The sequence below is a fragment of the Macaca fascicularis genome, chromosome 3, assembly GCF_037993035.2.
Source record: "Macaca fascicularis isolate 582-1 chromosome 3, T2T-MFA8v1.1".
Taxonomy (NCBI): Eukaryota; Metazoa; Chordata; class Mammalia; order Primates; family Cercopithecidae; genus Macaca; species Macaca fascicularis.
Window position 1 is genome coordinate 405,827 of NC_088377.1, and position 27,575 is coordinate 433,401.

At 45.1% G+C, this 27,575-nt stretch overlaps 1 protein-coding gene across 1 annotated transcript in view; it reads left to right on the forward strand.

The window, feature by feature from the left end:
* Positions 1 to 25,144, forward strand: part of LOC123572530 (uncharacterized) — a 49,240-nt gene extending 24,096 nt beyond the window's left edge. Inside the window, exons 9-14 of the mRNA XM_065540920.2 lie at positions 2,882 to 3,008; positions 7,198 to 7,340; positions 7,967 to 8,169; positions 9,103 to 9,212; positions 9,383 to 9,524; positions 22,506 to 25,144. Of these exons, the coding sequence (XP_065396992.1) occupies positions 2,882 to 3,008; positions 7,198 to 7,340; positions 7,967 to 8,169; positions 9,103 to 9,212; positions 9,383 to 9,524; positions 22,506 to 24,372 (2,592 nt within the window). The 3' untranslated portion in view covers positions 24,373 to 25,144. The remainder of the gene's footprint in view (positions 1 to 2,881; positions 3,009 to 7,197; positions 7,341 to 7,966; positions 8,170 to 9,102; positions 9,213 to 9,382; positions 9,525 to 22,505) is intronic.
* The last annotated feature ends 2,431 nt before the right edge of the window (positions 25,145 to 27,575 follow it).

The following is a 27,575-nucleotide window of genomic DNA, read 5'->3' on the forward strand; positions in this document are numbered from 1 at the left end:
TTCTGCTAGGCAAGTGCCACCACCTGGCCTCTATTACTTTAGGGCTCCACTGTCTCTATGGATATTAATGAGCCCAACTCTGTGGCTGCTTCTCCTGCCAAAGTGCTGAACTGCACAGAAGAGCTGCCTGCCACCAGACCTCACAGTGACACTGGTGTCCTTCCCGTTGCACTCCTGACGGCCTTGGAGAGTGGTGTGGCTCCTGGGCCCTCCCATGGAACTATCATTTCTGATGGGTCTTCTGGAGTCATAAAATGCATTTATTCCAGCACACACCTTTCTCTCAGCCCCTTTATTCCTTCTTCTGCCATCTGCCAGGACAACTCAGGTACTACCATGTTGCCAACCGTTGGCTTTTCCCAGAACTCTAGCAGCTACCCCAGCAATGAGTTTGCCCCATTTTCTGGGGTCCTCACTAGGGCGTGAAATCCTGAGTCCTGAGAAGTGCAGATCTGGCCCTTGTGAAGGAAGGAGGGATGGAAGAGGAAGGTTACATGGGAAAGTCTTAGACTGTAGTACAGCTCTAAGGAAGTTTGACAAGGCCAAAGGGGAGCCCTCAAGCCAGAGTTCCCATAGAGAAGTCCTGTGTCTACCAGGACCATGCTTGTCTTAAAGCCACAGCATTTCAGAGTGCAGCAGCTGAGGGCATGACTTAGTTATACTCCCTGCAGCTGGAAATCTGCATTTTAACTACCACCACTGAGGGAAGATATTCCATACCTCACAGTACTGTTGTGCAGACTGAATAACAGTAATGCATACGCAAGCACCTTATACACCAAGAATGCCATGCAGTGGAAAGGATTTATTAAAATTCTATAGCAATAGGAGATATCATCAAGTTGGCTGACTACAGGCACTCACCACTCACCTCCTCCACAAAGAAAGACCAAAACAGCAAGAAGATAATCACATACTGAATAAAATACCTAAGGGAGAACAATGGAATTCAGCAGGAAAGTGACAATGACCCTCTGAAGTGCAGAAACTCAAAACAGCAGCATGGAGAGGTAAGTAAAGCACCCAGCTGGGATGGGCTCAGACAAAGGAGGGATTGTCCATTGCCAGGAAAAGGTAAGCAGGAGATCCACAGCAGTCTGCATTCCCACCACAGATACTGGCAATCCTAGCTACAGGAAAGTCCCTCAACCCTCACAGGCCCTTAGCCTAGTATAGGGAGCTGCTTGGAGTCCACACAACAGCATCGTTCCAGAGAAGGAATTCATTCTGGGTCCCACCTAGCCCTGGAACCCGAGCTGCTATAACCCAGCACCATTTTGAGAGTAGAGCCACTACCAGACCACATCCTGCCCTGGGGCCCAGTAGCCTCTGCATCTCCACATCACAGGCCCCACTAACATCCCCCTGTATCCACCCAGAGGGCTGCAGTGTTGCAGTACTAGCTAGACGCAGAGGTGGGCCATATCCCCGGCACCTGAACCTATCAGCACCCTACACACTGGGGAACAGGCAGTCCAGCACATCAGAAGGGCTACTCTCAGTTCATACAGAGCCAAAGAAGGCAATCCCCAAAGCCTCGGAGCCATCTGCTCAAGGCTGCTGCCACCAGCAGCCATCCCACAATGTCCAGCAGTGGGCCTACTGCACACCCATGCATACCACCTGGGGGCTGAGGACTGGACCACCTAGGGCCTGCTGTCAGAACCACTGGTGACAGCATGGGTCACCAGGGGGCCCAAGAACTGACTCATCCAGGCCCACCACTGCCACCACCAGCTCCCCATGCACACTATCTGGGGTTCAAGGACCACCCCTTCTGGGGCTCACTGCCACCATAGCCAGCACCTGTGCAACAGCCAAGGGGCCCAAGGACTAGCCTGCCTAGGGCCAGCTGCCACCATAGCTGGTGTCCACATGGGCTGCTGGGGGCCAGAAAACCAACCTGCTCAGGGCCCACCACCACCACGACAATTGGCACCCACATGTACCACCTGGGGGGCCCAGAACTGGTCTTTCTGGGGCCCACTATCACCACCACCAGCAATCCTGTCCACTCTAACAGTGGAGCTGCCATGTGCCTGCACTCATCACGCAGGAGCCCAAGGAATGGCCCACCCAAAGTTGACCACTACCACTACCAGTGCCCACCAGGACCCAGAGATCTGGTCCACTAGCATCCCCACCACCAGTAAAGCCTTGCCATAGCCTTCAGAAACAACCTTTGTAAGCCACTGAGGAACTCATAGACACCACTGACATTGATTGCAGCCAAAGAAATATAGAGATTATGCTACCGTGCCCAACCAGAACCAAAGCCAGTGTGTCCTACCCACATTATACTATAGATACATCTACAGAAAAAAGTCTTCCCCCAAGCTACCCTATAAAATTCGAAGAAGCAACTGTTATACCAGATGCACAGATATCAATGTAGGGACACAAGATGCATTAAAAAGAAGAAAACTGACCCTTCTAAAGACACACAATAATTCTCCAGTAATAGAGCTTGAAGAAAAGTAAATCTAGAAATGTCTAAAATGGATTTCAAAATAATGATCTTAGGCCAGGCGCGGTGGCTCAAGCCTGTAATCCCAGCACTTTGGGAGGCCGAGACGGGCGGATCACGAGGTCAGGAGATCGAGGCCATCCTGGCTAACACGGTGAAACCCCGTCTCTACTAAAAAATACAAAAAACTAGCCGGGCGAGGTGGCGGGCGCCTGTAGTCCCAGCTGCTCGGGAGGCTGAGGCAGGAGAATGGCGTAAACCCGGGAGGCGGAGCTTGCAGTGAGTTGAGATCCGGCCACTGCACTCCAGCCTGGGCGACAGAGCGAGACTCCGTCTCAAAAAATAAAAAAATTTAAAAAAGAAAAAAAAGAAAGAAATCTTTAGGAGTATGACTCTGCCCCTTGGTCTTTGTAGTCAGATGTCATCTACCAGAGTGTGTTCGAGCTGATCCACAAGGAGGACAGAGCCATGTTCCAGAGCCAGTTACGCTGGCCTCCAGACACAGCATCAGTCAGCAGAGAAGCAGATCCGGACACCAGCCGTAAGTCACCATCTCAGAGGAAACTGGGGTGGAAATGAAATCAACCCTGTACCTATGTTTCAACCCTTGAAGTCCATGAGAAGGAAAGTAGACTAGGGAGCTGGACATTCTCAGCTGGAGGGTCTATTTCAGAAAGCATAACAACACTGGCTCAGTTCCATGTCCTTGATGACGAGACGAACCAAGAATGAAGTAGTATGTGCTGACACAGGACTCTGCATCTTTTAGAATCTCTCATATATCTCTGAACTCATCTGGTCCTCTGTTAACTGGAAAACATACATGTGGCATGAATTTCTGTTGTGTTTACTACCAATAGGATGCAGGAAGGGATTTTTGATGTCTTGTTTACTGATATATCCTCAGTGCCTAGCAGAGTACCTGACACACAGTGACTCAGTAAATATTAGTTGCTTGAATGAATGAATGTACAGATGAGGAGACTGACGCTGCCCATATGGGTCCATCTGGCAGGACTCGCACTGGAGGAAATGCCCTGCATCCCCTAAATCGTGTTCAGGTGGCCAAGAGTCTCACATCTGTGTATCTGATGAGCACACAGGTGGGTGGCCATTTTGCCCTAGATGTGTGTTACTCCATTGGCTGGTGGGAAACCACAGACACTCACCAACAGGCAATATTGTTATTTACAGGTAAATGCCATTTTGTAAGCACAGACACAGGTCCCTTCTCCAGGGATTTAGAGTGCATTTTATGCACCCACACGGGACGGAAGGAAAGGCTCTTTGCTGTTTTGTTGCGAATGATGATCAGAAAAGAATACTCAAAACTGGAGGTTTGACGAAGAAAGATAATGAAGCCATGCGCCAATATCTGCACACTAATGATGTCTTTTTCATGGTAGGGAGTCTAAAATATTAAACAAAAATGAACTTACAACGCTCACTATAAGTATAGTTGTGTGACTTCTGGAGACTTGGCTTTAATTCAGATCAACTTTGACTACTGTGAAAATTTTAATCCATCTTTCTCCAAAGCTGCTTCCTCTCTAGAAGTTCCACACAAGACTCTCTCAACCAGCCTAAGGTCAACTGGGTGGTTACTTATCACAAAATATATCTTTACTTTCTTCCTCCTCACCCCCCATCAGATTTTCAGCTCCTTGAAGTCAGTCAGGATCCTTATCCTCAGCATTGAGCTTTGCACCTCTGTGTGATGACTCATTATGTGTCCCACCCTGTCCACATTGACTGGTCAGGGGTCTGAGGGGAAGGAACAGAGGTCTGAAGTTCAGACTGGGCTGTGGGAGTGGAGTGGGCACCTACTCCAACTCCTCTGTGTTAGAGTTCTAGAAACAAAGCATCGGAGCAGAGTGGGGATCTCTGCCACCCAAGTAGTCTAAGGCCAAGACACAACACCAACAGTCCAGTATCCTCACCCCTCACTAGGTCCTACATTGTTACTGTGTCTAACTTAGTGGTTCCTTATGTTTATTCATTTCTTTCTCAAAGAAACTAGTAACTTCGTGTTCCAACTATATTTTCATACATAAATCTAAAATATTTGAGAAAACTTAAAACACTGTTAGTAATAACTCAACAGGTTTTCTGTTAAATAAATTGAATAGCTATGCCCTAACAGTTCTGGCATTTGTTCAAAAGATAGTGAGGTCAACAATACTCCAAATTATCTCACTTCATTCCTAGCACTTTGAAGTCAAGTATGAAATACTATCACTTGTATTTATGCCTTATTTTATATGTAAGGCATAAATATACTCTGAGGCAGCAAGCCCTAAGGTAAATTTACAATGTACCATTATAATCCTTGATTTCACTTCCCTGGAATCTTTCATTCTTTTTTCCACCCCAATTGGAATTTTCATCCCCATTTAAGAAGAGTTTCCTGGATTTTAAACCATAGTCAAAATACATTTGTGAATGTCACAATTTGCAGGATTTTGCACACATCCTGACAGCAGCAAGTTTGAATTACGTCCTTAACAGTGAATATTCTGAAATTTTACATAAAATTTCACATTTTTAATTCCTTTTATACCCTTATGCTGCCACAGTAGCAGAAACTACGCAGTAATCTACCTCCATGTCTATGTGTGCATGACAAGTCCTCGAAATGCAAGTAAAACCTTCATCACAGTGCTATAAACAAGTCCTCGAAATACAAGTAAAACCTTCATCACAGTGCTATAAACATGCCAGAAACCATCTAAAGACCACTCCATCTAACCCAAATTCCAGTTGATGTACACTTTATGCACATGTGTATATGTTCCAACATTTACTGAGGGTCTACCACATGCCAGGCACTGTGCTAAGGGCCTTATTAAATCAGATTAAGAAGAAACAGTAGTAAAACTTACCAGACTCTGATTAAATTCTTCCCTTCATCCCTCCCATGAAAACATTTAGGATTGCTAATCTATTACAAGCTTACTTTCATCTTATTGTTCCACAAAACTTGAGTCTAGATGAATTAAATTTTTATGTGACACAGGGAGAACCATCCGTGTACATATAATCAGACTTGTCACATTGAGAATTATAGCAAAACAATTTGGGTTTTGCATCCTTGACTTTCTAATGAGGCATAAATGAGACTTTCATTTTTAACCCCAAGAATTTGACTTTCCTCTTATTACTCTCTGAGAGGACTTCTCTACAAATTCCTCGGATGGGAAAGAGAGGAGGCTGAATCAGCACTCCAAAAAAGATGAAAGTAGCATTCTCCACAAAAGTGGTTTTTTCCTGGTAAGAGAGACTATCCAGTCACTTTTCTGTGCCTAATGTTTTCTTTTCCTGCTGAAGTAGCAGTAACTGACATTCACTCTAGAAAATGAGAAGGAGAAAATTATCACTTCTACCACACTTGGTTCAGTTTTCCATTTAATGTTTACTGAGCACCTATTATGTGCCAGGTTATGTTCTAGGCACAGTGTAGAGAGAAAAATAGACCAAGTACCTATTCTGATGGATCTTAAATTTCAATGGGGTAAGGGGGCCAAAAATAAAGACATGAATAAATATGTAATGTTTCTGGTGGGGAAGTGCCAAGAAGAAACTAAATTAAGGAAAGAGAAAAGTTACTGGATGGGCACACTATCATTTGAAGAGGTATGGATAGCCACAAAAATAAGTATGTGAGGTAATGCATATGTTAAATAGCTTCCTTTAGCCATTCTACAACGTATACATATATCAAAAGTTTTACACCATAAATATATACATATTTTACTTGTCAATTAAAAATAAAGAGGTATGGATAAATTGGGGGAGAGCAATGCAGGTGGAAGGACTGGCAAGGGCGCAAAGGCCCTAAGGCAGAAGTGCACTTAGCATAGCTATGGAATACCAAGGAGTGCAGGGAGGTCACAAAGTGAAGGGAAGACTGGTAAGAGATTGCAGGGTTGAGAGTGCATACTAGGTTAGCCTCTCAGGCCACTATGAAGACTCTCAGGTGGGAAGTAACTGGAGAGTTCTAAGCAGATAAATGACATGATGTGACATATTTTATGTCGCTATGGCAGCTGAGTGAAGGACAGATGGTAGGGTGCAAGGGTGGATGCAGGGATACCAGTTAGAATGCAATGACAAAGTTAAGACAAGAAAAAAAATGATAGTAACAGCCAAGTCTTATAGAGGTTATAATGTACTAGGTACTATTCCAAGTGCTTTACGTATATAAAGTTGTCTAATTCTCCTAGCAACCTTATTAAGTCAGATGAGAAAACTGAGGCCCATAGAGAGGTTAAATAACCTAACCAGAGTCACAAAACAAGTGAGGCTCCAGTCTGGGTCCAGGTTCACCATAATGTTCTGCTCATCTCATGACAAGGAAACTGACCAGCACAGTAGAGGTGAAGGGGATGACAAGTGGTTGGCTCTATGCTCTAGCTCAACAGTGGAGCCAACAGGGTAACCAATGGATGGATATATATGTTACAGTGCATCATCCCATTTTTATCTTGGTCCTCATGACATGGCAAAGGAAGGCAGGCAGGAAGGACTACCAGCATCATGTGATGTGTGAGAAATCCAGCCTGAGTGGCTGATCAAAGTCATCCAGCCAAGTGAAGGTCACAGTTCACTTGGCCACAGGGCTTGTGACCCATTTTTTGACCCACCAGCTGCTTCCATAGTTATAGTATTTCACCTCTGTGACGATGGCTGCACTGGTGGAGTCTCCTCAGTGTGTGTCTCTGTCCTTCCAGCTCTGCCTGGAGAGAGTTCCCTCCCACTTAGTGGCACCCCTCCTGCCAGCGTTCAGCATCTGCCCTTGGAAGACCCTTCCTACCTGGAGAGAAGCTTTGTCTGTCGGTTCCGCTGCCTGCTGGACAATTCTTCTGGGTTTCTGGTAAACATATTGTCTTTACAGGGTCAGGACTCGCAAAACCAGTATGTAAGTCTGCTCAGGTGGAACACTGCCCAAAGGTTGGGCCTAGCCTCCTCACCACCCCAGGAAGGGTCCGCAGGCCTTCAGCTCACTAACATTTCAGAGGGTCAGCCTGTTGAAGATGCAGTTGTCTTTTGAAACTTCCTCTGCCTAGTTAAGACTTGGGATATGTTTACTTAGGATTCAGATACACCTGTTACCTCTGGTACAGCCCTACGTCCCTGGTGAACTCAGGATGTTAACATTCATCTTCTTCACCATCACCTGGAATTGTATATCCCCTCACAGCTTAACTAACACTATGCTCTGCAGCTTTGGGAAAAGGGCTGTATGGGGCAGGGCCCTGAGGGAGGGCTGAGGAGCCATGAAAAATGATGAGTGCCTGCTGGGCAGGCCAGAAGAATTAGATTCTAGGCCTGCAAACACCTGTGCTATGTTGGGGGTTCAAGGAGAGCTCTGCCTGTTTGGCTCCCAGCAGGATACTGGACTCCTCTGAATTCCATAAGGGGGCAAGTTCTATACAGTTTTAGCTACTTAACATCCTCTTACCTTCTGTGCTCATTATGTTTGCGGTTTTCTTTTTCCAGGAATTGAATTTCCAGGGCCATCTCAAATTCCTCCCTGGGCAGAACACTAAGTCAGAAGACGGCACCTTCCTGTCTCCTCACCTTACCCTGTTTGCCACTGCAACACCTCGTCAGCCTCTCACCATCCTGGAGCTCCAAAACAAAACATTTATTTTCCAAACAAAACACAAATTGGATTTCACACCTATAGCCTGTGATTCCAGGTATATCCCTCTGACTGAAAATCATGACCCTTAGAGTAGTGCTTCAAGACTAGTTATGGCGCAAATCCTGAGCCTAGAACCAAAGCAAAGCACGAATAATTAGCTAGTCCTGTCCAAATAGGTTTCGTGAAATGAGTCAGTAGAAAATATGCTGTGTTTAGAGAGACAATGTACCAAATCTTCCATGTAAGATACGGCATTTGAGTGAGAGTGTGATACGGAGAGTAAATCTTGGGAAAAGTTTATCTCCTTCTTGGAGACTTCCATTAACAGATCATAGCAAAGCCCCAAGAAGTCCCACTAGGAAGAAATCTAATTAGTTCGATTCATTTTTTTTTTTTCAAACTTATTTAACAATGGAAGCCTTCTTGGGCGACCATCAACTAACATGCAACAATATCAGTGTTTCTTAGAACATAGTCTAGAAAACACTGGCTTAAGAGCAAGTAGTATGACTTGCAAGGTTTACCTTTTCTGCTAAGATAATGGTCACCCGTTTGATGAAAGCTGTGGAACTTCTTAACAGAAATTCCAATTGTTCTCCCACAAGCACAATTTTGTGTACAGTTTCAGGGATTCTCTTTACTCCAGGACAAGAACGCTTGCTCTACACCACAGGCAAATAAAAACAGGCTTAAAGCAGAATTCTGAAACTGCATGTGTGGCAAAAGTGTCTGAGAGGACACCACAATCTTTTCAGTGTGGCAGCCCCTTAAAGTTCTCGCCCCAGCCGTGCTGATGGGGGGAGGGGTGCCCTTCCCAGACCTGGGTTTCCAGAGGGGGCCCTAAGGTTCCTCCTTGGCTCGGTGAGAACTGTGAATGAGAACTGGGAGGAGCTGTGCAAAGCGTGGGGTGGGGCAGTGACTCTTCATTCCTTCTGGCATTCCGCTTCCGGGCTGAAATAAAAGGATGTGCGGTGTCTCCTCTACGCAGAGGGAAGGTGATTCTGGGCTACACCGACAGCGAGCTCTGCAGGAGGGGATCTGGCTACCAGTTCATCCACGCGGCAGACATGATGTACTGCGCCGAGAACCACGTGCGAAGTGAGTTCCAGAGGCGCCCTGCGGGCCTCACACTGCCCCGTGGGAGGCGGGCTAGACCCCTGCACCCTGCCCGGGACTCCTCCCCACCTCCCGCGGGGCCGGCTCCCGAGGGCTCCGAGCGAGGTGGTGGGCGGCGGCGTCGGACACGAGCCTCGTCTGTCTTCCTGCAGTGATGAGGACGGGCGAGAGCGGGCTCACGGTGTTCCGGCTGCTCACCAAGCAGGGGCGCTGGCTGTGGGTGCAGTCCAACGCGCGCCTGGTGTTCCGCGGCGGCCGGCCCGAGTGCATCGTCGCCCGACAGCGGGCCCTCACGTAAGTGGCCAGGGCGCCCTGGCGGAAGCCACGGTCGCATCTCCGAGGCGCACCCTGACGGAAGTGGAGCCCCCTGACGGAAGTGGAGCCCCCTGGCGGTTCCCTGTGAGAGCCGGGTCCCCAGTGAGCTTCCGCCGGCCGGTAGTACGTGAAGATCCCTTGGCCGGGTCGCCGTCGTAAGTGAGGTTCGATGTAAGGGCCGTTGCCAGGCGAGATGTAAGTGAAGCCCCGCAGGCCGCGCTGTTAGTCCGGGCCTTGTCCTGAGGGTCGGAAATGAGAGCCGGACGTAAGGCGGGCTGATGGCGGCGAGCACCGTGAGACCGCCACCCCAGAAGTCCCTCAGTAGCCTCCAGGCTTGAGCCGATGGCCGCGGGGCCCCTCTTGTCTAGTTGTTTGACATTGGAGGGAAGGCTGAACCCCTCACGGCCTCAGATACTCCTGTAGACTAGGGAGAGTGCACCCTCCGGGTGGTTTCCTGATGTGGAGCCAGCGGGATGGGTCACTTTTTCCAGGCTTGGCGTGCAGAGCCTTGGAGGCCGAGTGCCACTGGAGAAAGTGTCTGTGGCTTTTTTTTTTTTTTTTTGAGACAGAGTCCCCATCCCTTCCAGATAGCAGCTGGAGCATGAAGAAAGGCATAACTAAAATCAGTGTCAATGTTAATTCTTAAGTCCCTTCCCAATTGCAAGGCTCTAATAAGAGCTATTAATTCCACCTTTTGAGCTAAGATAGAAGCTGGTAAGGCCTAAGATTCAATTACCTCGTGTTGACTGACAACTGCATGCCCACCTTTTCTGCTTCCCTGGTGCATAAAGCAACTTCCATCTGTAAACCATTCTAGCTCCGGATTATCTAGAGGTTCATCCTTTAAATCTGGCCAGCTGGAATAAACTTACTCCATAACTCGTATACAAGAATGATCTAGAGTGCCTGTGGGATCAGGCAGATAGGTACCTGGATTCAAAATCTGGCATTCTTTAAGAGTTACAGCAGGAGTGTCTAGCAACAAAGCCTAATATTTCACTAAGTACCCCCCTGTCATCCAGTGGTGTCCTTCAGCTTCTAGGATTCCTTGTACTTGATGTGGGGTTAAAAACCTCCACATGTTGTCTTAAAATCAGTTTATTGGCTTCATCTACCAAAAGAGCAGCTGCTGCAACTGCCCTGAGGCATCCAGGCCATCCTGAAGCTTCCTGGTCTAATTGTAGAAAAATATGCCACTTGTAGGGAGATATCTCCCAGCTTCTGGACAAGGATACCCAAAGCAGTTCCTTGTTTTTCAGCCACATAAAGGAAAAATGGCTTATCAAGATTAGGGATCTCCAGGGCTGGAGCTGATCCAAATTTCTCCTTGAAAGGATTAAAAGCTTGTTTACAATTGCTATCTCATTCAAAAGGATCTACATCTGCTCCTTTCAGGGCCTCATATAACGGCTTGGCCATACGCTCAAATCCAGGCACCCATAAACAGCAGAATCCTGCCAGCCCTAGGAAAGCCTGCAGCTGCTTTCTGGTTTTGGGTTCTGGAATGCCCAGGATAGCTTCCCTTCATGCTGGGGCTATTGCCCAGGTGCCAGGGGTTGATATATATCCTAAGTGTTTAACCTCTTGAGATGAAACCTGGGCCTTATGCAGCAAGGTCCTATACCCGTTAGCTCCCAGAAAATTTACCAACTTAATGGTGTTTTCTTCCGAGTCTCTTTTGGTTGTGCTAGCAACCAACAAATTGTCCACATATTGGATAATAGTGACCTTATTCAATTGTAATAGCCTTAATTTTCTAGCCAATGCATTTCCAAACAGATGAAGGCTCTGCCTGAGAGCCTTCCCTGGGAAGAACCGTCCAAGTTAACTGAGAAACCAAATGACTCAATTAACTTGGGATCTGTCTGTTCAAATGCAAAGATGAATTATGAATCAGGGTGTAATGGAATGCCAAAAAAATGGCATCTTTAAGATCTAAGATTGTAAATCAGTCAGCATCCCCAGGGACCTGGGCTAACAGCACATAGGGATTGGGCACTATAGGATATATGGGAATGACAGCATCATTGAAAGCCTGAAGCTATTGAACAAATCTATAGTCGCGGTTTGGCTTTCCAACTGGCAAGACTAGAGTATTACAAGCAGACTCACAGGGCCTTAACAACCAGAATTGCAAAAACTTGGCTATTAATGGTCCAATCCCTCTTTGTGCCTCGAGCTTTAAAGGGTATTGTCTCTTCCAGGGGTACAGGACACCAGGCTTAAGTTGGATGCAAACCAGGCGACTGTTTAATGCTTTGCCTGGAACCTCAGTGTCCCATACTATAGGATTTACTTGGGGGGTTACTTCAATAGGTAAGCTAGATAAGTCACCTATTAACTTTCCTCCCTTATCACAGAAAAGGAGAAGGAGCAATCTTTCATCTGCTTTGTTATTTCCGAAAGGTACCACTGTTTGCAGCTGATCAACAAATCCCTTCCCAATAAAGGGGTGGAACAGTCAGGCATTATAAGAAAGGCAACTGAGAAAACCGAAGTCCCTGATGGGCAGCTTACAGGATAGGTAAAGTGGCATCGGTGAGCTTGTCCATCTAACCCCATGACCATACACTTTTGGGGTGACAGAAGCTCATTATAATGGTCAAAACCGAGTAAGCAGCTCCTGTATCCAGAAGGAAGTTAATATTCTTACCTTCACTTCAAGGATTACCTGAGGCTCCTCTGAAGATGTGGCTAGTTGTCCAACAGGAGGTGTGTAAGAACGTCTTGGGCCCCACCACTCTTGGGCTTGCTTGGCTATTTTGGCCATCATTGGTTTGGGTGCCAATGGCTCCCTTCGGAATGCTGGGCATTCCCTTTTCCAATGGCCAGTTTTCTTACAGTATACACGCTGATGAATATCCAAGGCATGGTAACTCAGATGCCCAGCTCTGGGCTTTCCACCTTTTTGCTTCACTAGTTCAGGTCAAGAGCCAAAAGGGTAACCTCATGTTAGAGGTGAGCTTAAGGCTGCAGCCAAGAGCTACACCTTGTAGGAGGTTCTTTTTGCTCTTTCTGCTTCCCCTGTTCTGTCCCTGTTATTAAAAACAAAAAATGCCATATTCAAAAGCTGATTTATAGGTGTCTGGGGACCCATAGCTGTGCTTTGTAGTTTCTTACAGTTATCAGGGGCAGACTGGGTTATAAAATGTACTCCCCAAAGGGTCTGTCCTTCCCTTGAGTCAGGATCTGTGTTAATATATTTCCTAGTAGCCCCAACTAAACACTGTTGGAACAAAGCTGGATTCTTATCTTTACCCTGAGGAACTTCCTTAACCTTTTCATAGTTAACAGGCTTTGTCATACACTTCTTCATCCCTTCCAACAAACAAGTGACCATATGATCTCTCCTCCCTAAGTCCTCACTCATCAGCAGGGATCCTAGCTGTCCCTAGGATGCATTGTTTCTCTTTCACTGTACAACACAGAGACAACAGAACATGCAGATCCTTCCAAGTTAAACTTTAAGTCAGAGTTAATTTCTCAAACTTGTCTATGAGTTTTCCTGGATCTTCAGAGAAATGACCAAACTTCTTTTTACATAGAGTCAAATCAGACATAGAAAAGGGGATATGTACTCTTTTTTGTTTTTTTTGTTTGTTTGTTTGTTTGTTTTTTGGTTTTCTGTTTTCTTTGTTTTGTTTTGTTTTGTTTTGCTTTGTTTTGAGACAGAGTCTCCCTCTGTCGCCCAGGCTGGAGTGCAATGGCGCAATCTTGGCTCACTGCAAGCTCCACCTCCCAGGTTTATACCATTCTCCTGCCTCAGCCTGCCCAGCAGCTGGGACTACAGGCACATGCTGCCACGCCCAGCTAATTTTTTGTATTTTTAGTATAGACGGGGTTTCACCATGTTAGCCAGGATGGTCTCAATCTCCTGACCTTGTGATCCACCTGCCCCGGCCTCCCAAAGTGCTGGGATTACAGGTGCGAGCCTCTGCACCCAGTCGGGGATATGTACTTTCACAGTGCCTTCTTCCCCATTTGCCACCTCTCTAAGTGGACAGAGATTTCCCTTTGGAGGTTAATAAGAGGCTCCACTATGAGTAGTCCTCACAAGGCTAGGTTCCTCAGGGAGTGGTGGATATAGAGTGGGACTAGGCGGGTAAGGAGGTGGGGACAAAGAGGTCTCAATAGAACTTCCAGGTCAACTAGAGAGAGAAAGGGTCAACGCACCTGAACCTTCAGAGATGACAGAAGGAGGTTCTGCTCCATTCAGAAATGCTTACTGAACTCTGGGGGCTTGTATCAAGGGATCACTAATATCTAGTATGTCTAGTTCATTTTCTTCATTTCCTCTCATTAAACATGCACATGCCTGTTGCAGGGTTTTATCCCGACTGAACAGCCAAAAGATTCGAACATATGGTATTTTATCTCATTTTCGTCTCTCTTACAAAACAAATCAAATGGAAGTATAGTATTAAAGGCCATAGTTCCAGTGGGAGGCCATTTCTCTTATTTTTCCAGCTAATACTGAGGCCAAAAAGTATTACATAGAAATATCAGTGTTCTCTTCTTAAGCCCATTTAGTTTAAACAGTTCCAGTGTTCAAGAATACATCCTAGCAGTGAGTCCTTTGGGATCAATGTCATGGTTCCTGAGAAGGAGGCAGGTGACGTTGATAGAAAAGTTCCAAACCTACGAGATTGTATTGTTACTGGCCGAGTTCCACTAAAAAGGATAAGAGAGGTTTTTAAGGCCAGCTGCATTAATGAGGGGATCCCTGCTGAAAATCAAATTCTCTTATTCACACTATCCAAATAACATAAATGAGCTGAGCCATGAATCTTAGATTAACCACAACATGGATCTGACAAAATAAATATTGAATAAGGCAAAGGAAATGAAGAGAACTTAGATGGGGATGACCAGAGCAAGCAGCCTCTGGCCAGTAGTGCCAGCGTGGGCTGGACAAGCAAAGACAATTTGCCCGGATCCAGGAAAGGAAAGAAGTTTTTTAGTGTGCAAATGGAACAAAACAGCAAGGAGAAAAGTCCCCTGATTTCCAACAAAACACAACCGCACCTATCTAATCATATTGCTCATAGCTGTTAAATACCAGATCTCAATCAGCAATTTTAGGGGTGAAGCCTAAGCAGCTAGAGTCTTAAAATAACCCAAAGAAAACCAAATCCTGCAGTGCCTTTTTTCCCCCAGTGTTTCACAAGCAGACAGGCAGAAATCAGGAGGTACACAGGAGAAGAGAAAGGTTAAAATCCCTAAGACCAGTTAAATGAAAACTTCTGAAAATGATGGTGAAACAGAGATACCAACCAAGAAATTGATTCATGCAGCAAAGAGGGAAAGGCAGATTCATACTAAGAGCATAACAGTTAACATCCTGTGATACCAAACCCTCTCTTAGCTGAGAGGGACTTTACTCCAACCCCCTAAATCTTAGGAAGGACTCTAACCTCCTACATTGGGCCTCGAATGCCGGTTCAGTCAAGCGAACTTACCTTTTTTAAAGAGGGGCCTTTAACCCTCTCTGTCTTAGGAGAGACTCTAACTCCCCTAATTGAGCCTCTAACCCAATCCCATCCTCTACCCAAGTAAAGGCACCCCACTTACCCAAAGTTGGCCAATTGATGTTGCAAGCAGATGACTTTCCTTTGGGTGGAGGGTCTCTTTGGTAGAATCCCCATGGGGTTTGCCAGGAAAGAGTTCCCAATCCAGACCCCAAGAGAGGGTTCTTCAATCTCGCACAAGAAAGAATTCAGTGAGAGTTCACAGTGCAAAACGAAAGCAAATTTATTAAGAAAGTGGTGAAAGAAAAGCTACTGTATAGAAAGAGTAGGGCATTCCTGAAAGTAAGAGGAGGAACATGCCCACCCTAGGTACAATATTTCTTTACATATAGGATAACAAAATGTGGGGATGTGCTCTACCATTAATACAAGGGTTTGTGATAAAGGATTGATTTTTTAATTACTATATTTTGTAAGAATCAATACTATTATCTTTAAAGCAAAATTAGGAACGTCCTTGATCTCAAGATATTGGGATATTGGGACATTCCTGAGTCTGGGTCTGTTTAGTAAACATTATGAATCTGTTCCTTTAACCATAAACATGTAGAGGCTAGGAATGCCTAACCTCCTGGAAATGCAGCCCAGCAAGTCCAAGCCTCATTTTTCCTTGCCCTCACTCATGATAGAGTCACTCTGGTTCGAATGCCTCTGACATCCAGAATGGGAAACTTCATTCTCTGGGTTCACTGATTCTCTTCCTCCTGTACTGCAGGCTTGGCTGCTCACTGCTTGCAAAGCCAACGACAAGGACCAAGTGCAGTGAAAGGAAAGTGACTTTATTTTCCAAAGCTAGCAGTGGAGAAGCAACTGGTGTATGCCTCTAGAAACCACTTCAAAAGTTTGGGCTGCGGGAAGCGATTTTAAAAAGGGAACCTTGATATGGGAGGCATGCAGGAGTTGTGCAGGATTCAGTGGATGTGTGTCTTGCCCCAGTGCCTGTCTTGAGTTGTGGTCCACCTGGAGCTTCAGGCTGATGCCATCTTGACAGTGACTGGGCGGTAGTTTATTCATCTTGAGAGAGTCTGTAAGAAGGAGAGAATTCAACAGCTGGGTGTTTATGCTTGTTTCTTTTTAAATTAGCCTCTGGTACTTCATAACAAACATATAGTTAGATAAGTGTGCATGGTGTGAGTTTAACAAGCATTCAGTTAGATAAATGTGCACAAGGCAAGGGAGTGTAAGGTGGGAAAGAGAAGGGAGTGGAGTTTTAAAGTGCATTTCACGGCCATATTTTAAGACTAAGGAAAAGGCTTCTGTAATTTGCTTCAAGGTTACACCTTGAAACTGGGGGGAACAAAAGGAGAAAAGGGAGAAAGAAGAAAAATATTTTTAATGTATTTTGAAGCTCTATTACTCAGTTACACTAATATGCCAAATTCTTAGGCCTCTACCAAAATGGCTACAAGTCTTGAGGCCCTGAATACTAACTGCAAAGAATTCAAGACTCCATTTGCCCAGAATTCAAACTCTTAATCTAGAATCTTCCATCAACCATATTCAGCAGAAGTTGCTGTCTTCCATTGCATGCTGCAGAAATGAAATGTGAATGAAAATAAAAACCTGGGATCCCAATTCACTCTGCCAAAGGAAAAATTAAGCTGAAAGCTGAGTCATGCAAGAAGCTGCATTTCCTTTTGTTCCTGAGTAGATAGTTATAGATAAAAAGTTAAATATCTCCACAAGTAGCTACTCTAAGTTCACCTTATCTTACTGAGTGGGAGATGAATATATATTGACTATTCCCCCTACTTGCTCCCTTTCTCTTGCAACATGTGGATTCAGTAATATGACCATACCCTCCCTCTTTCCCCTCCAGCCTGCTTTTCCCCTTTAAATACTGACACCCTCAAAATCATCTTTGAAGAGACTTGTCTCCTAGGTGCATGTCCTTAACCTTGGCACAATAAACTTCTAAATTGATTGAGACCTGTCTCATATACTCTTTGGTTTACACTAAAAATGTGCCTCCTCAGAAATGGCATTCCTTCAACCTACCCTCCTCACTTCTGCTGTAATTCTGTGCCATGTGGTCTTTTAAGAGGAAAGGAATCAAAGCTGTCACTCTGTAGACGCATCTCAGGGCAGGGCAGGCTAATAACAGCTCCCATGACACTTTCTGGGTGAGGCAGAGTGTCTGTCATTAACTTCCAGAAGACCAAGATTCCATGTTGAAGTCTTGTCAATCTACAACATACTTTGTAAACTATAATGTGCATACTAACAGAAAACATTTCATTGTTGTTATTTATTTTTACATTGCCAGGATATCAGACCACACAATGTTATCTTCCAACTAGTGAACCAGCATGGCCCAGCCCCCATATAGATCTGTGGCATGTCTTTATAAAATGGATGGTCAAAATGGGAAATGTAGGGGATGATGAATGTCTTAGTCCATTTTCTGTTTCTTTTAACAGAATTCCTGAAACTCACTAATTTATAAAGAGAAAGAGTTTATTTCTTACAGTTTATGGAGGCTGAGAAGTCCAAGGTCCAGGGGCCGCATCTGATGACAGCCTTCTTGCTGGTAGGGACTCTGTAGAGTTCCAGTGTGGCCACCAAGCCCCCCCACCATTATAACCTATCAGTTCACTAATCCATTAGTGGATTAATCCATTCATAAGGACAGAGCTCTCATGATCCAATCCCCTCCTAAAGGCCCCACCTCTCAATACTGCCACACTGGGGATTGTTTCAACATGAGCTTTGGAGGGGAAAAATATTCAAACTGTATAAACAAATGAGCCGAGAGAAGCTATCTGGACCATTCCCATTAGTGCCACATTATGAACAGTGATCAGAGATCCAGTAATGTGAAAATATGCCATAGGTAACAAACTTTCCTGCCTTTGGAGCCTGAAACCTTGCTGAGAAATATTTAGATCGTGGGAAAATCACAGAACTGTGTCAAATAACTTGGATTCTGAGCTTGATTCCACTCTGGTCTCAGAAAACCACCTTATAAATGTGCCTCACTTTCCTGACATGCAAAACTGAGAGGGCTTTAGTGTACATTTTCTATGGCTCTTATAAGCTCTACTATTCTTTGGATTTACTAAGCAAGACGTTCATAAATCAATAGTTTTGTTAAATAGTGTTTATTTCATCAAGTGCAAAAATAATACATGCTCATTGTAGAAAATTTAGAAAATGAAAACACTGCAACAGTGAAATAGCTCTTATGCTACTAGTCAGAGAAAAAAATGTTGTCAGTATATTAATACATTTACTTCAAGTAAGTTTTGACACATTTAAATTTTATATTTGAAATTATACACTATGTTTCATATCCTACTTTCTCCACATGAGAAAAAATTGAAAGCAATTTTCATATCAAAATTATCCATAAATACCTTTATTGTTGTTTCATATGCTCCCATACAGATACATGATGGCCTTTCATTAAATATTGAAATTTAGGGTTGGGCTTTTAAAATTACTATGAAGATATTGTGATAAATGGAAATTTTATATGTAAATAGCTGGCTGCTATTCCAGTTTCCTTAGAATCTCAGGAGTGGAACTTTTAGGTCAAAGGATTTAAGCATTTCAAAATTCTTTGATACTATTGTCAAATTGTTCTCCAGAGAGCCTACACCAAATTATTCTCTGGCCAGGCTTAATGCAATACAGGTTTAGCACAGAATCATCCTAGCATCAGATAGACAGAGTGATGAAGAGGCAGGTTGTCAAGAAGCAGATCGAGGTGGAGGTATGAAGATTGAATTGTTAAATTAAAGAAGTATCTTAAACCCATGAGGACAAGACAAAGTTGTAAGTAAGGTTGGGACAACAGTTTAGCCATTTACAGGGAGTTGGGGGAGGAAAGTTAAATCCCTACCTCATACCTTTTACCATAAAAATGTATCCAGATATGGTACTCTTTTTGTTAAACTCCTCTGGAACAGTTCCACTACTGGTAATGTTGAAGTTGCTCTTTTTGCATCAACCCTCTCATAAGTAATAGCCATAATAACTATAGCTGAAATGGCTGGCCAAAATATTGTTTTAAAACGAGGCACTGGAGAGTCAATGCTTGAAAGAAAGGAATGGCCCTTGTTGAGTTTCCTGCTTTTTACTGCTTTTTGTCTGAGAAGAACTCTACTTGGTGCTGGGCAGTTAAAAACTGAAATGTTGACTCATCATCTTAATGTCTCAAGAACCAGAGAACATAGATTATGGTAACTGCAGCAGCTGCAAATGAAGGAGCAAAGCTAGAAATGAATGATCCAGAAAAGAGGAGCCTTTATATTTTATGAATTAACTCAATCTAAATTTCTGCTGACCCCTGAATCATGCAAGCATTGAGATAGACTTACAGCAACCAACTTAAGATCAAAAGAACTGAACAGAGATTTCTACTGTTGCCCACCACAAGGGAAACATAGTTTGCATTTGCATTTTAAGTCATCCAGTTAAACAAAACAAAACAAAAGAATCAATACTCTTTGGAAGGATAGAATAGAATCCAAAATCTACAGTGTGTCATCATGATATCCAGGATATAATCCAAAATTACTTGACATATGAGGAAACAGGAAAGAAAATCTCAAAAGAAAATGCAACCAATAGAGACCAATCCTAAGATGACCCAAGTATTGGATAAGAATTTTTTTTTTTTTTTTTTGAAAGAGAGTCTCACTTTGTCACCCAGGCTGGAGTGGAGTGGCTCGATCTCGGCTCACTGCAACCTCCACCTCCTGGGTTCACGCCATTCTCCTGCCTCAGCCTCCCAAGTAGCTGGGACTACAGGCACCCGCCACCACACCCGGCTAATTTTTTGTATTTTTAGTACAGACAGGGTTTCACTGTGTTAGCCAGGAGGGTCTTGATCTCCTGACCTCGTGATCCACCCGCCTCAGCCTCCCAAAGTGCTGGGATTACAGGCGTGAGCCACCACACCCAGCTGGGTAAGAATTTGATAGCAATTATTATAATTATGCTCATGGACATAAAGGAAAATGTACTTACAATGAATGAAAAGATAAGAAATCTCAGCAGAAAAAAATGGAAACAGAATATTTGGAACAATATCTACAAATAAATAATTCACTGGGTGTACATAACAGATTGAAGATGGCAGGAGAGTTTGTGAACTTGAAGATAGAGCAATAGAATTATCCAGTCTGAAGAACAAAGATTTTAAGAGATTGAAAAAAGAAATAAACAGCTTCAGGGATCTGCGGGACAATAATAAAAGGTCTAATATATGGGCAAATAGAGTCCCAGAAGAGCAGAGATCAAACGGAGCTGAGAAAAGAAAGATTTGAAGAAATAATGGCTGGAAACTTTCCCAATTTAGTGAACGTTGTAACTTTATGGATCAGAACAATCATCAAATTCCAAACAAGATAAATACAAAGAAAACTATACAAAGGCATATCTAGTCAGACCGTCAAATACCAAAAATAAAGAGAAAAGCTTTGAAAGCAATCAGAGAGAAAAGTACATTATACATAGGGAACACTGATTACAATTATTATAGAATTCTTGTCAGAAACAATGGAGATCAGAAGACATTAGAACAATATATTTAAAGTGCCTAAAAATGGTCAACTCTGAATTTTGTAATGAATGACAGTATCATTTGAATTTTAAAAACTAATAATTTGTTGCCAAAAATAGACAAGAAATGCTAACAGAAATTTGTCAAGACGAAGGGAAAGAATACCTGGTGAAACATTGAAACTTGAGACAGGAATGGAGAGTTTGGGAAATGGTAAACAGGTGGATAAACATAAAAGATTATTTTCCCCTTTATTTAAAGTACAAATGACTGCTTAAAGCAAAAAAAAAAATAGCATATTGCACGATTTATAACGTGGATGTGGTAAATCTGCCAACTCTAACATAAAGAACAGGCATTAGGGGTGTGTGTACTATACAGTTGCAAGGTGCATATGTTTTATGTAAAGTGTCACAGTATTAATTCTAAGTAGACAATGAAAAGTCAATAGTGAAAAGTGATTCCTAGAACAGCCATAAAAATATAATGCAAAAGGTGTAGCCAAAAAGTAGGTAAGTTGAGATGAGTTTCTTTAAAAAAAAAAAAAAAAAAAAAAAAAATCCTCTCTCTAGGCAGGACTTTTTCTGCAGAACAGAGGAATAAAAAGCAGAGGTGACAAACAGAAAGCAAACAGTAAAATAGAAGCCCCAAATTCAACCATATCAATAATTACATCTACAGGTTAATAGACAAAAGACTTCTGCTATTGTTTGGACGTGGTTTGTCCCTGCCAAAATTCATGTTGAAATTTGATTCCCAATGTGGTGGTGCTGAGAGATGAGGCCTAATAGGAGGTGTTTGGGCCATGGGGTGGAGCTCTCATGAATAGATTCATTCTCTCTCTAGAATGAGTTCTCATTCTTGCAGGACTGAATTCATTACTACAGAGCAGGTTGTTCTTCCTTGTGTTTGGTCTTTGTGCACATGCACACTTGCCTTTTCTGCTTTTCACCATGAATTGAAGCAGCACAAGACCCTCACTAGGTAGGCTGCCCGATTTTGGACTTTCCAGCCTCCAGAATTGTGAGCCAAATAAACTTTTCTTACCCAGTCTCAGGTATTTTATTATATCAACACGAAACAGACTAAGACAACTCCAATTAAAGGACACAGATTGTCAGAATGGATTAAAAATCAGGACCTAACTGTATGCCTTCTAAACAAGACACATTTTTAAATAATGACACTAAAAGATTGAAAGTAATTAGATGTAAAGAAGCATAAGATGTAAGCAGTGAGCACAAGAACACCAGAGTAGCTATATCAACATGAGACAAAGCAAGTTTAAAGACAAAGGGTATAACAAAAGGGGTGAAGTGGGCTTCAGCCTCCTGAAAGGTTCATCCAGTGATAGAGTGTCCTGTGTCCATATCATTCTGGTCAGCTTCTGCCAGACATTACATTTTAATTCAGCCAGTTTTCCTTTATGAAACTTCAAACAAAATGTGCAACTCCAAGCAGTGACAGATCACTGAAGGAAGGTTCCAACCTTGCTGGTCATGTTACAGTCACAGTGTTAGTGACTCTCAGGCTAGCCTGATAATAGCCATTCCCATGAGTCTGTTGGAAGGGAGGGAGCGATGAAGGGAGAAATCATTCTTCCCAGTGATAAATGGTTCATATATCATTTTTGTGTAATGATTTATTTTCAAAGTAAACTTGAAGTTTAGGGAATTCCTACCTGGAATTTTGGAATACTCATCCCACACATAAGCAGTTTTCTCTGAGACTATTTCATAATACAAGATAGAGAATAGTTATGAAGAATACTGTACTCCAAAAAATGCAAGAGAAAAGCAAGTGAACTTGCCATTGTGGCTTTTCTTTCTTCTTTAGCTGGAAAAGACAGAAAAGATGGTGTCCTGCCCCTTTCTCATTCACATACCAGCTCCTGGATGTGGGCTTGTGTTTCCTTAACCACAGGAACTTGGAGGGGGAGGAGCACCTGCGCAAACGGGCCCTGCAGCTGCCGTTCACCTTCACTACGGGGGAGGCCGTCCTGTATGAGAGCAGCCTCCCAAGCGCCCTGACTGCCCTCCCAGCCAGGAAGAGGACCAGGGCTAGGAAGGGTCTTCCAGCTGGCCAGGACTCTTCGTGTCCCGGATCTCTCCTTGGAGCCATGATGCAGCAAGATGAATCCGTGTACTTGTCCTGCATTGCTCCCACCCTCCAGGGCTCACCCTTCGAGAGGCAGGGGTCTGATAACAGATGTGAGGACAAGGAAGAGAAAGAGAAGGAGGAAGGCAGCTCCCTGCTGGCCCTCATCGAGAGCCTGCTGGAGAAGGACAAGGAAGAACAGCCTGACCTTTGCTCCACCCTCCAGCACCTGGCTGTCACCAATCTCAACCAGCGTCTGTGGGAAGAGAAGCTTCAAGGAGCTGACTCGGGCCCTGCAGGACCTCAGAACTGCCACCTGCCACCACCCAGCCAAGGAAGAAAACTCCACAGGGAGAAGGAGACCCAGTTTTATGACACTGGGAACGTGGGCTTGCCCCCACCAGCCAGCATGACTTCTCCACAGACCCTGAATCCACCATCTTCTCAGGGCTCAGCCCAGCTAGCCACAGAAGTAACTCCACCTCCAAACGTGGGCTTGGTGCCCAGCTACCCTCAAGCACATCCCCAGGATTGTCTCATCACTGGTCCTTCTATCCCTGGCCCCACACTCCAGAACCCCCTCCAGGGCCCCCCACAGTGGTGGCCTCGGCACAGCCAGGCAGTGCCTTCGAACTTTGAGATGTGTCAGAAGCCAACATTTGACCTCAGCCCACTGCCTCAGGCCTCCAGCCCAAGCCGGCCTGCTCAGGGTTTTCAGCCAAGCCACACACCTTTTCTCTCTTTAGGAGAAAATGTTCCTGGACACCTGGCTCCGCCAGGCCCTGGTGTTCTGAATTTTTGCAAGGAATCTGTGCCCTGGACCTCCACACACACTGGTCAGGGCCAAGGGTCCTTGATCCCCTCAGACCCCACTTTATGTGTCAACCCATGTGGTACCCACCGTTTGCGCAGCATTTGGGATTCCCCCATCCAGGGCCACCCAGTTGCAGTCCCCATGGAGGTGGTGGCAGAGCAGAAAGCAGGGCAGGCCCAGCCTGACCCCTTCAGCTGCCCATGGATGGTTGACCCCTGCCTTCCATGGACACGGCCACCCAGTCCCAGCTTGTACAGAGGTCAGCCCCCATCTGTGCAGGGGGCACCTGGGACACCAGAGGAAAAATCTGGAGAGGGGGAGCATCCACCCCACTCTCTGGGGCCAAACCAGCTTTCCAGGAGTCCAGCCTGTCCTTCCCAAGTACTTCCGCCGGGATCCTCAGCCATGCAGGGCTCTTACACTGCAGACCCCAACCCAGCCACCAAGCAGCAGCAGTGGGTGCAGGGGGTGCTGCAGAGCCAGGAGCACTGTGGGCAGGTAAGAGAAGGGGCACCACGTGTCCATCACCAGGCTGGCCACCTGAGAGATGCCATTCCCCAGGCTCCTCAGCAGAACCCCTTCCCCTCTCCTGACTCTGCCAACAGCTCCCCACATTCAGGTGGCAGCCACTACAGCAGCCCAGCAGAGCTTATGAGACAAGTCAAAGACAGACCACAGGTGCCACCTAGCCTGGCCCAGCCTATCTGCCCCCCTGACCTGGCCTGGCCTCCCACGTCCATGCAGGGCAGCTATGACATTAGGCTCCGGGTGGGTGTTGGTACACAGGGTCTCAGAAAACCGGGACCGGCAGGGAAGGGCACCCCACCACACAGGTCAAGTACAGAGCTGCTGGCAAACGTGGACATGTCAGGGCCTTAGCCCAGACAGACAGTACAAGGAGGGGCAATGGAACTGGCCCAGCCTTGGCTTGGGTTGCTGTGGGGTCCAGAGTGGGGACACAGAGAGATTTTGCAAAGGTAGCAGGTTACTGCCATGTGGATCATGTGAAGCCAGTAGTGGTGGCAACCACAGCCCCCTGGAGGGCCCCATTTGGTGTCTCCTGGGCCATTGCTGAGCAGCCTGGATGCTCCCCATAATGTAGCCTAGCTTTGGACCCCCAGAACTTGAATTAGTCATAGAGATTTGAATGTGGTCCTCTTGCAACTCCCTGCATGCACCACTTCCAACACCCCATGCAGAGACCGGCACTTCTCCTTTGCCTGGTGCTGCTGAGAACTGAGGCCCTCTGTAGGCATGAAGTCTTCAGGTGACTAACCTTCCCCCAGAAATGCAGCTTTGGATGGAAATCACATGAGAGTGCTGCTGCTTCCCTCAGCTCCTGTCGTGGTTTCTAGGTGATGCCCTCAGGACTGAGCAGGGATGTATAGCTGATTCCCTGAACCCTAAGTGGCCCCAAATAGCCACATCTTGGGTCCTCCCCCAACTTTGCTGGGTTTTCTGTCCCTTCTCATTGGACACTGCAACCCCTCACTTCTGCTTTCGGGGATCTCAGGCTGCCCATCTCTAGGGTCCCTGCTCACTTCTCTTCCCAGTGTTTTGTTTTCATCTGTTGTAGGTTAGAAAATCTGAAGACCAGATTTGATAAACTTTCCTGAAACCAAAATAAACAGATTCCTAATCAAAGCCTGAATAAGCAAGTATCAATTTTAGACTCCTCGAACTAACCCTCTTCTCTTTTCAGCAAATCTGTTCTTACTCAGTTTCCTGTTTTCCTAACAGCGGTGTTCCCAAAACGAAGGCCGCAAGATGGCACTGGGGGTTCCAGGCCCAACAGCAAAGACATTTTTCTCCCAGGTCTGACGTAAGATGATGTTGTGCTTTGCACGTCTACACGAGAGATTTGGGGCATTAACTACTGACATTTTCCCTGAGATTAAAGTTTCTTAAACTCTCAGATTGCTGGGTGAATATTTAACTTATTTCAATGGGTATAATTACACATATTTGAAAGCTTAATCTCTGGATTCCAAAGATATACTTTTCGACTTCATTTAATTCAATGCATTTTATACCAAAGGAAATGCATACAGAATTCTCTTTGCTTAAAAAGTTATTTATGAACCCACAAAAATGTTCAAAGGAAAGGGACGCGAGGAGCATGCACCAGCAGACGTGCCCAGACATTCACCTGGAAGGGGCCCCACAACCGTGGTGTCTGGTGACCATGTTTCCAAGCTGAGGGCTGAGGCTCAGCATCGAATGAGTGGGGGACCACACGGCCTCCTTTCTGCCAGGTAGAGGCCACTGGATGCCCAGTTCTCAGATCACCGTAGGGCACTGACCTGTCGGCCGCAGACAGAGAAGGCAAGAGTGAGCCTTTGGCCTAGACACCTGAAAGGGGCTCATAATTCACTATCTGGACACAGGACAAGGGGCTGGTCTGCGGAGTCTGGGTGGTCTGCGGAGTCTGTGTGCAGGAAGGCGGTGTCTGAAGGGGGTGCAGGGATAGGGTTGATTGGAATATTTAGGCCACAGGAAGACGGTGTCCAGTCTGAAGGGGGTGCGGGGATGGGGTTGATTGGAACATTTAGGCCACAGGACACCTTGAAATGCAGGGTGTGTGGGGCCTCAGTCCCACTGCAGAGCAAAAGAAGAGAGCCTGGCGAGGCTCAGATAGCCACTGCTTCTCCTTCCATAAAGGGTTCAGAACCGCAAAGGCACTTCCATTTACTCCTGTGACTTAGAACCACAGAATTCATTGTTTAGGAGCTAAAATGAGCCCTGAATATCACCAGTAAGACCTCCTTAGTTAGCATGGGTCCACAGGCATGACCTGATGGCCAGGGACCATTTGTCCTGCTCACGACTGTCACCCAAAAGCAGACACACAGTAGGTGCTTCATGAATATTTGTTCTGTATGTGAACAAATGAATGAGGGAATGAATGGATGAGTGGACAAAGAAACCACAGAACTAAAGACCAGGAGGTCAAGGGACTCACCCAGTGCAGAGCCCAGGTGGGGACCCCTCTTGTCCACTGCTCGTTAGAGACTGTTGAGCTGCACACAGCAGGGGAAAGAAGAGGGAAGCCATTTTTGCCCATTTTTCAACAGAATTGTGGATTCCTGGGTGTTGATGATGTTGTTTTATGACAGGAAGTCTGTTATCTTGGACTCTTAAGCCAAAAAACACTGAGACATCAAACAAACAAAGCCCAGCATCTTGACACAGAGGGGTGCAAATAAACACCGAAACAATGACCAGAACTCAGTCATACTTTAACCCTCTCCCTCAAATGAAAAAAATGTCCCATTGTGAGGTAAGGTTAGATTTCTAATCTCACGTAGAACCTGAATGTGGGCAGCATTGTGCCCTAACAGGCAGAGGTCTAACTGGAGTGCTGTTTATGCTTTCCTCTGCCCTGCTCTTATAATACCTAACCTTGTTTTTTACTAACTTTGTTTGTAGACTCTCCCTTTCTCCCTTAATCACCTAGCCTTGTTTCCACATGAATAAGCTCTCCCTTAGCTGAGAAAGCTGGACGGAGGAACTCCATTTGGCTCTGTCATTTGCAAGGCTTCAAGGACTCCTTACCCACCCCCTTCCTCAAGGAGTTAACTTGTGTAAGCTGACTCAACATTTCAGAATCCAATTAACTGATAAGGTACTGAAGCAAGCAAGGTAGGAAGTTCCCTGGATTTTACTCAAGAGATAACAATAAAACCTTGAGTTTGTGTCTGGCAGAGCCCACATATATAACATCTTATGAAAGATTTAGAGCCCCTGCACCTGGAAACTTTGTTTCTCTGTAACCATTTGTCTTTTTAACTTTTTTTGCATGTTTTTACTTCTGTAGAATTGTTGCAACTGAGCTCCGCCTCCCCTTCCTAACCCCAAGTATAAAAGAAAATCAAGCGCCTTCCTCCAGGCGGAGAGAATTTCAAGCGTTAGCCGTCTCTCTGTCGCCAGCTAATAAAGGACTTTTAAATTTGTCTCAAGGTGTGGCGTTTCTCTAACTTGCTCGGGTAGAACACTCTCTGTCCAAAAAAATCAGTTTAATCACAGAACAGTGCGTGTGCCTGAACACTGTGAAGTCAGTCTTAATGTGAAAAGCTGTCCTA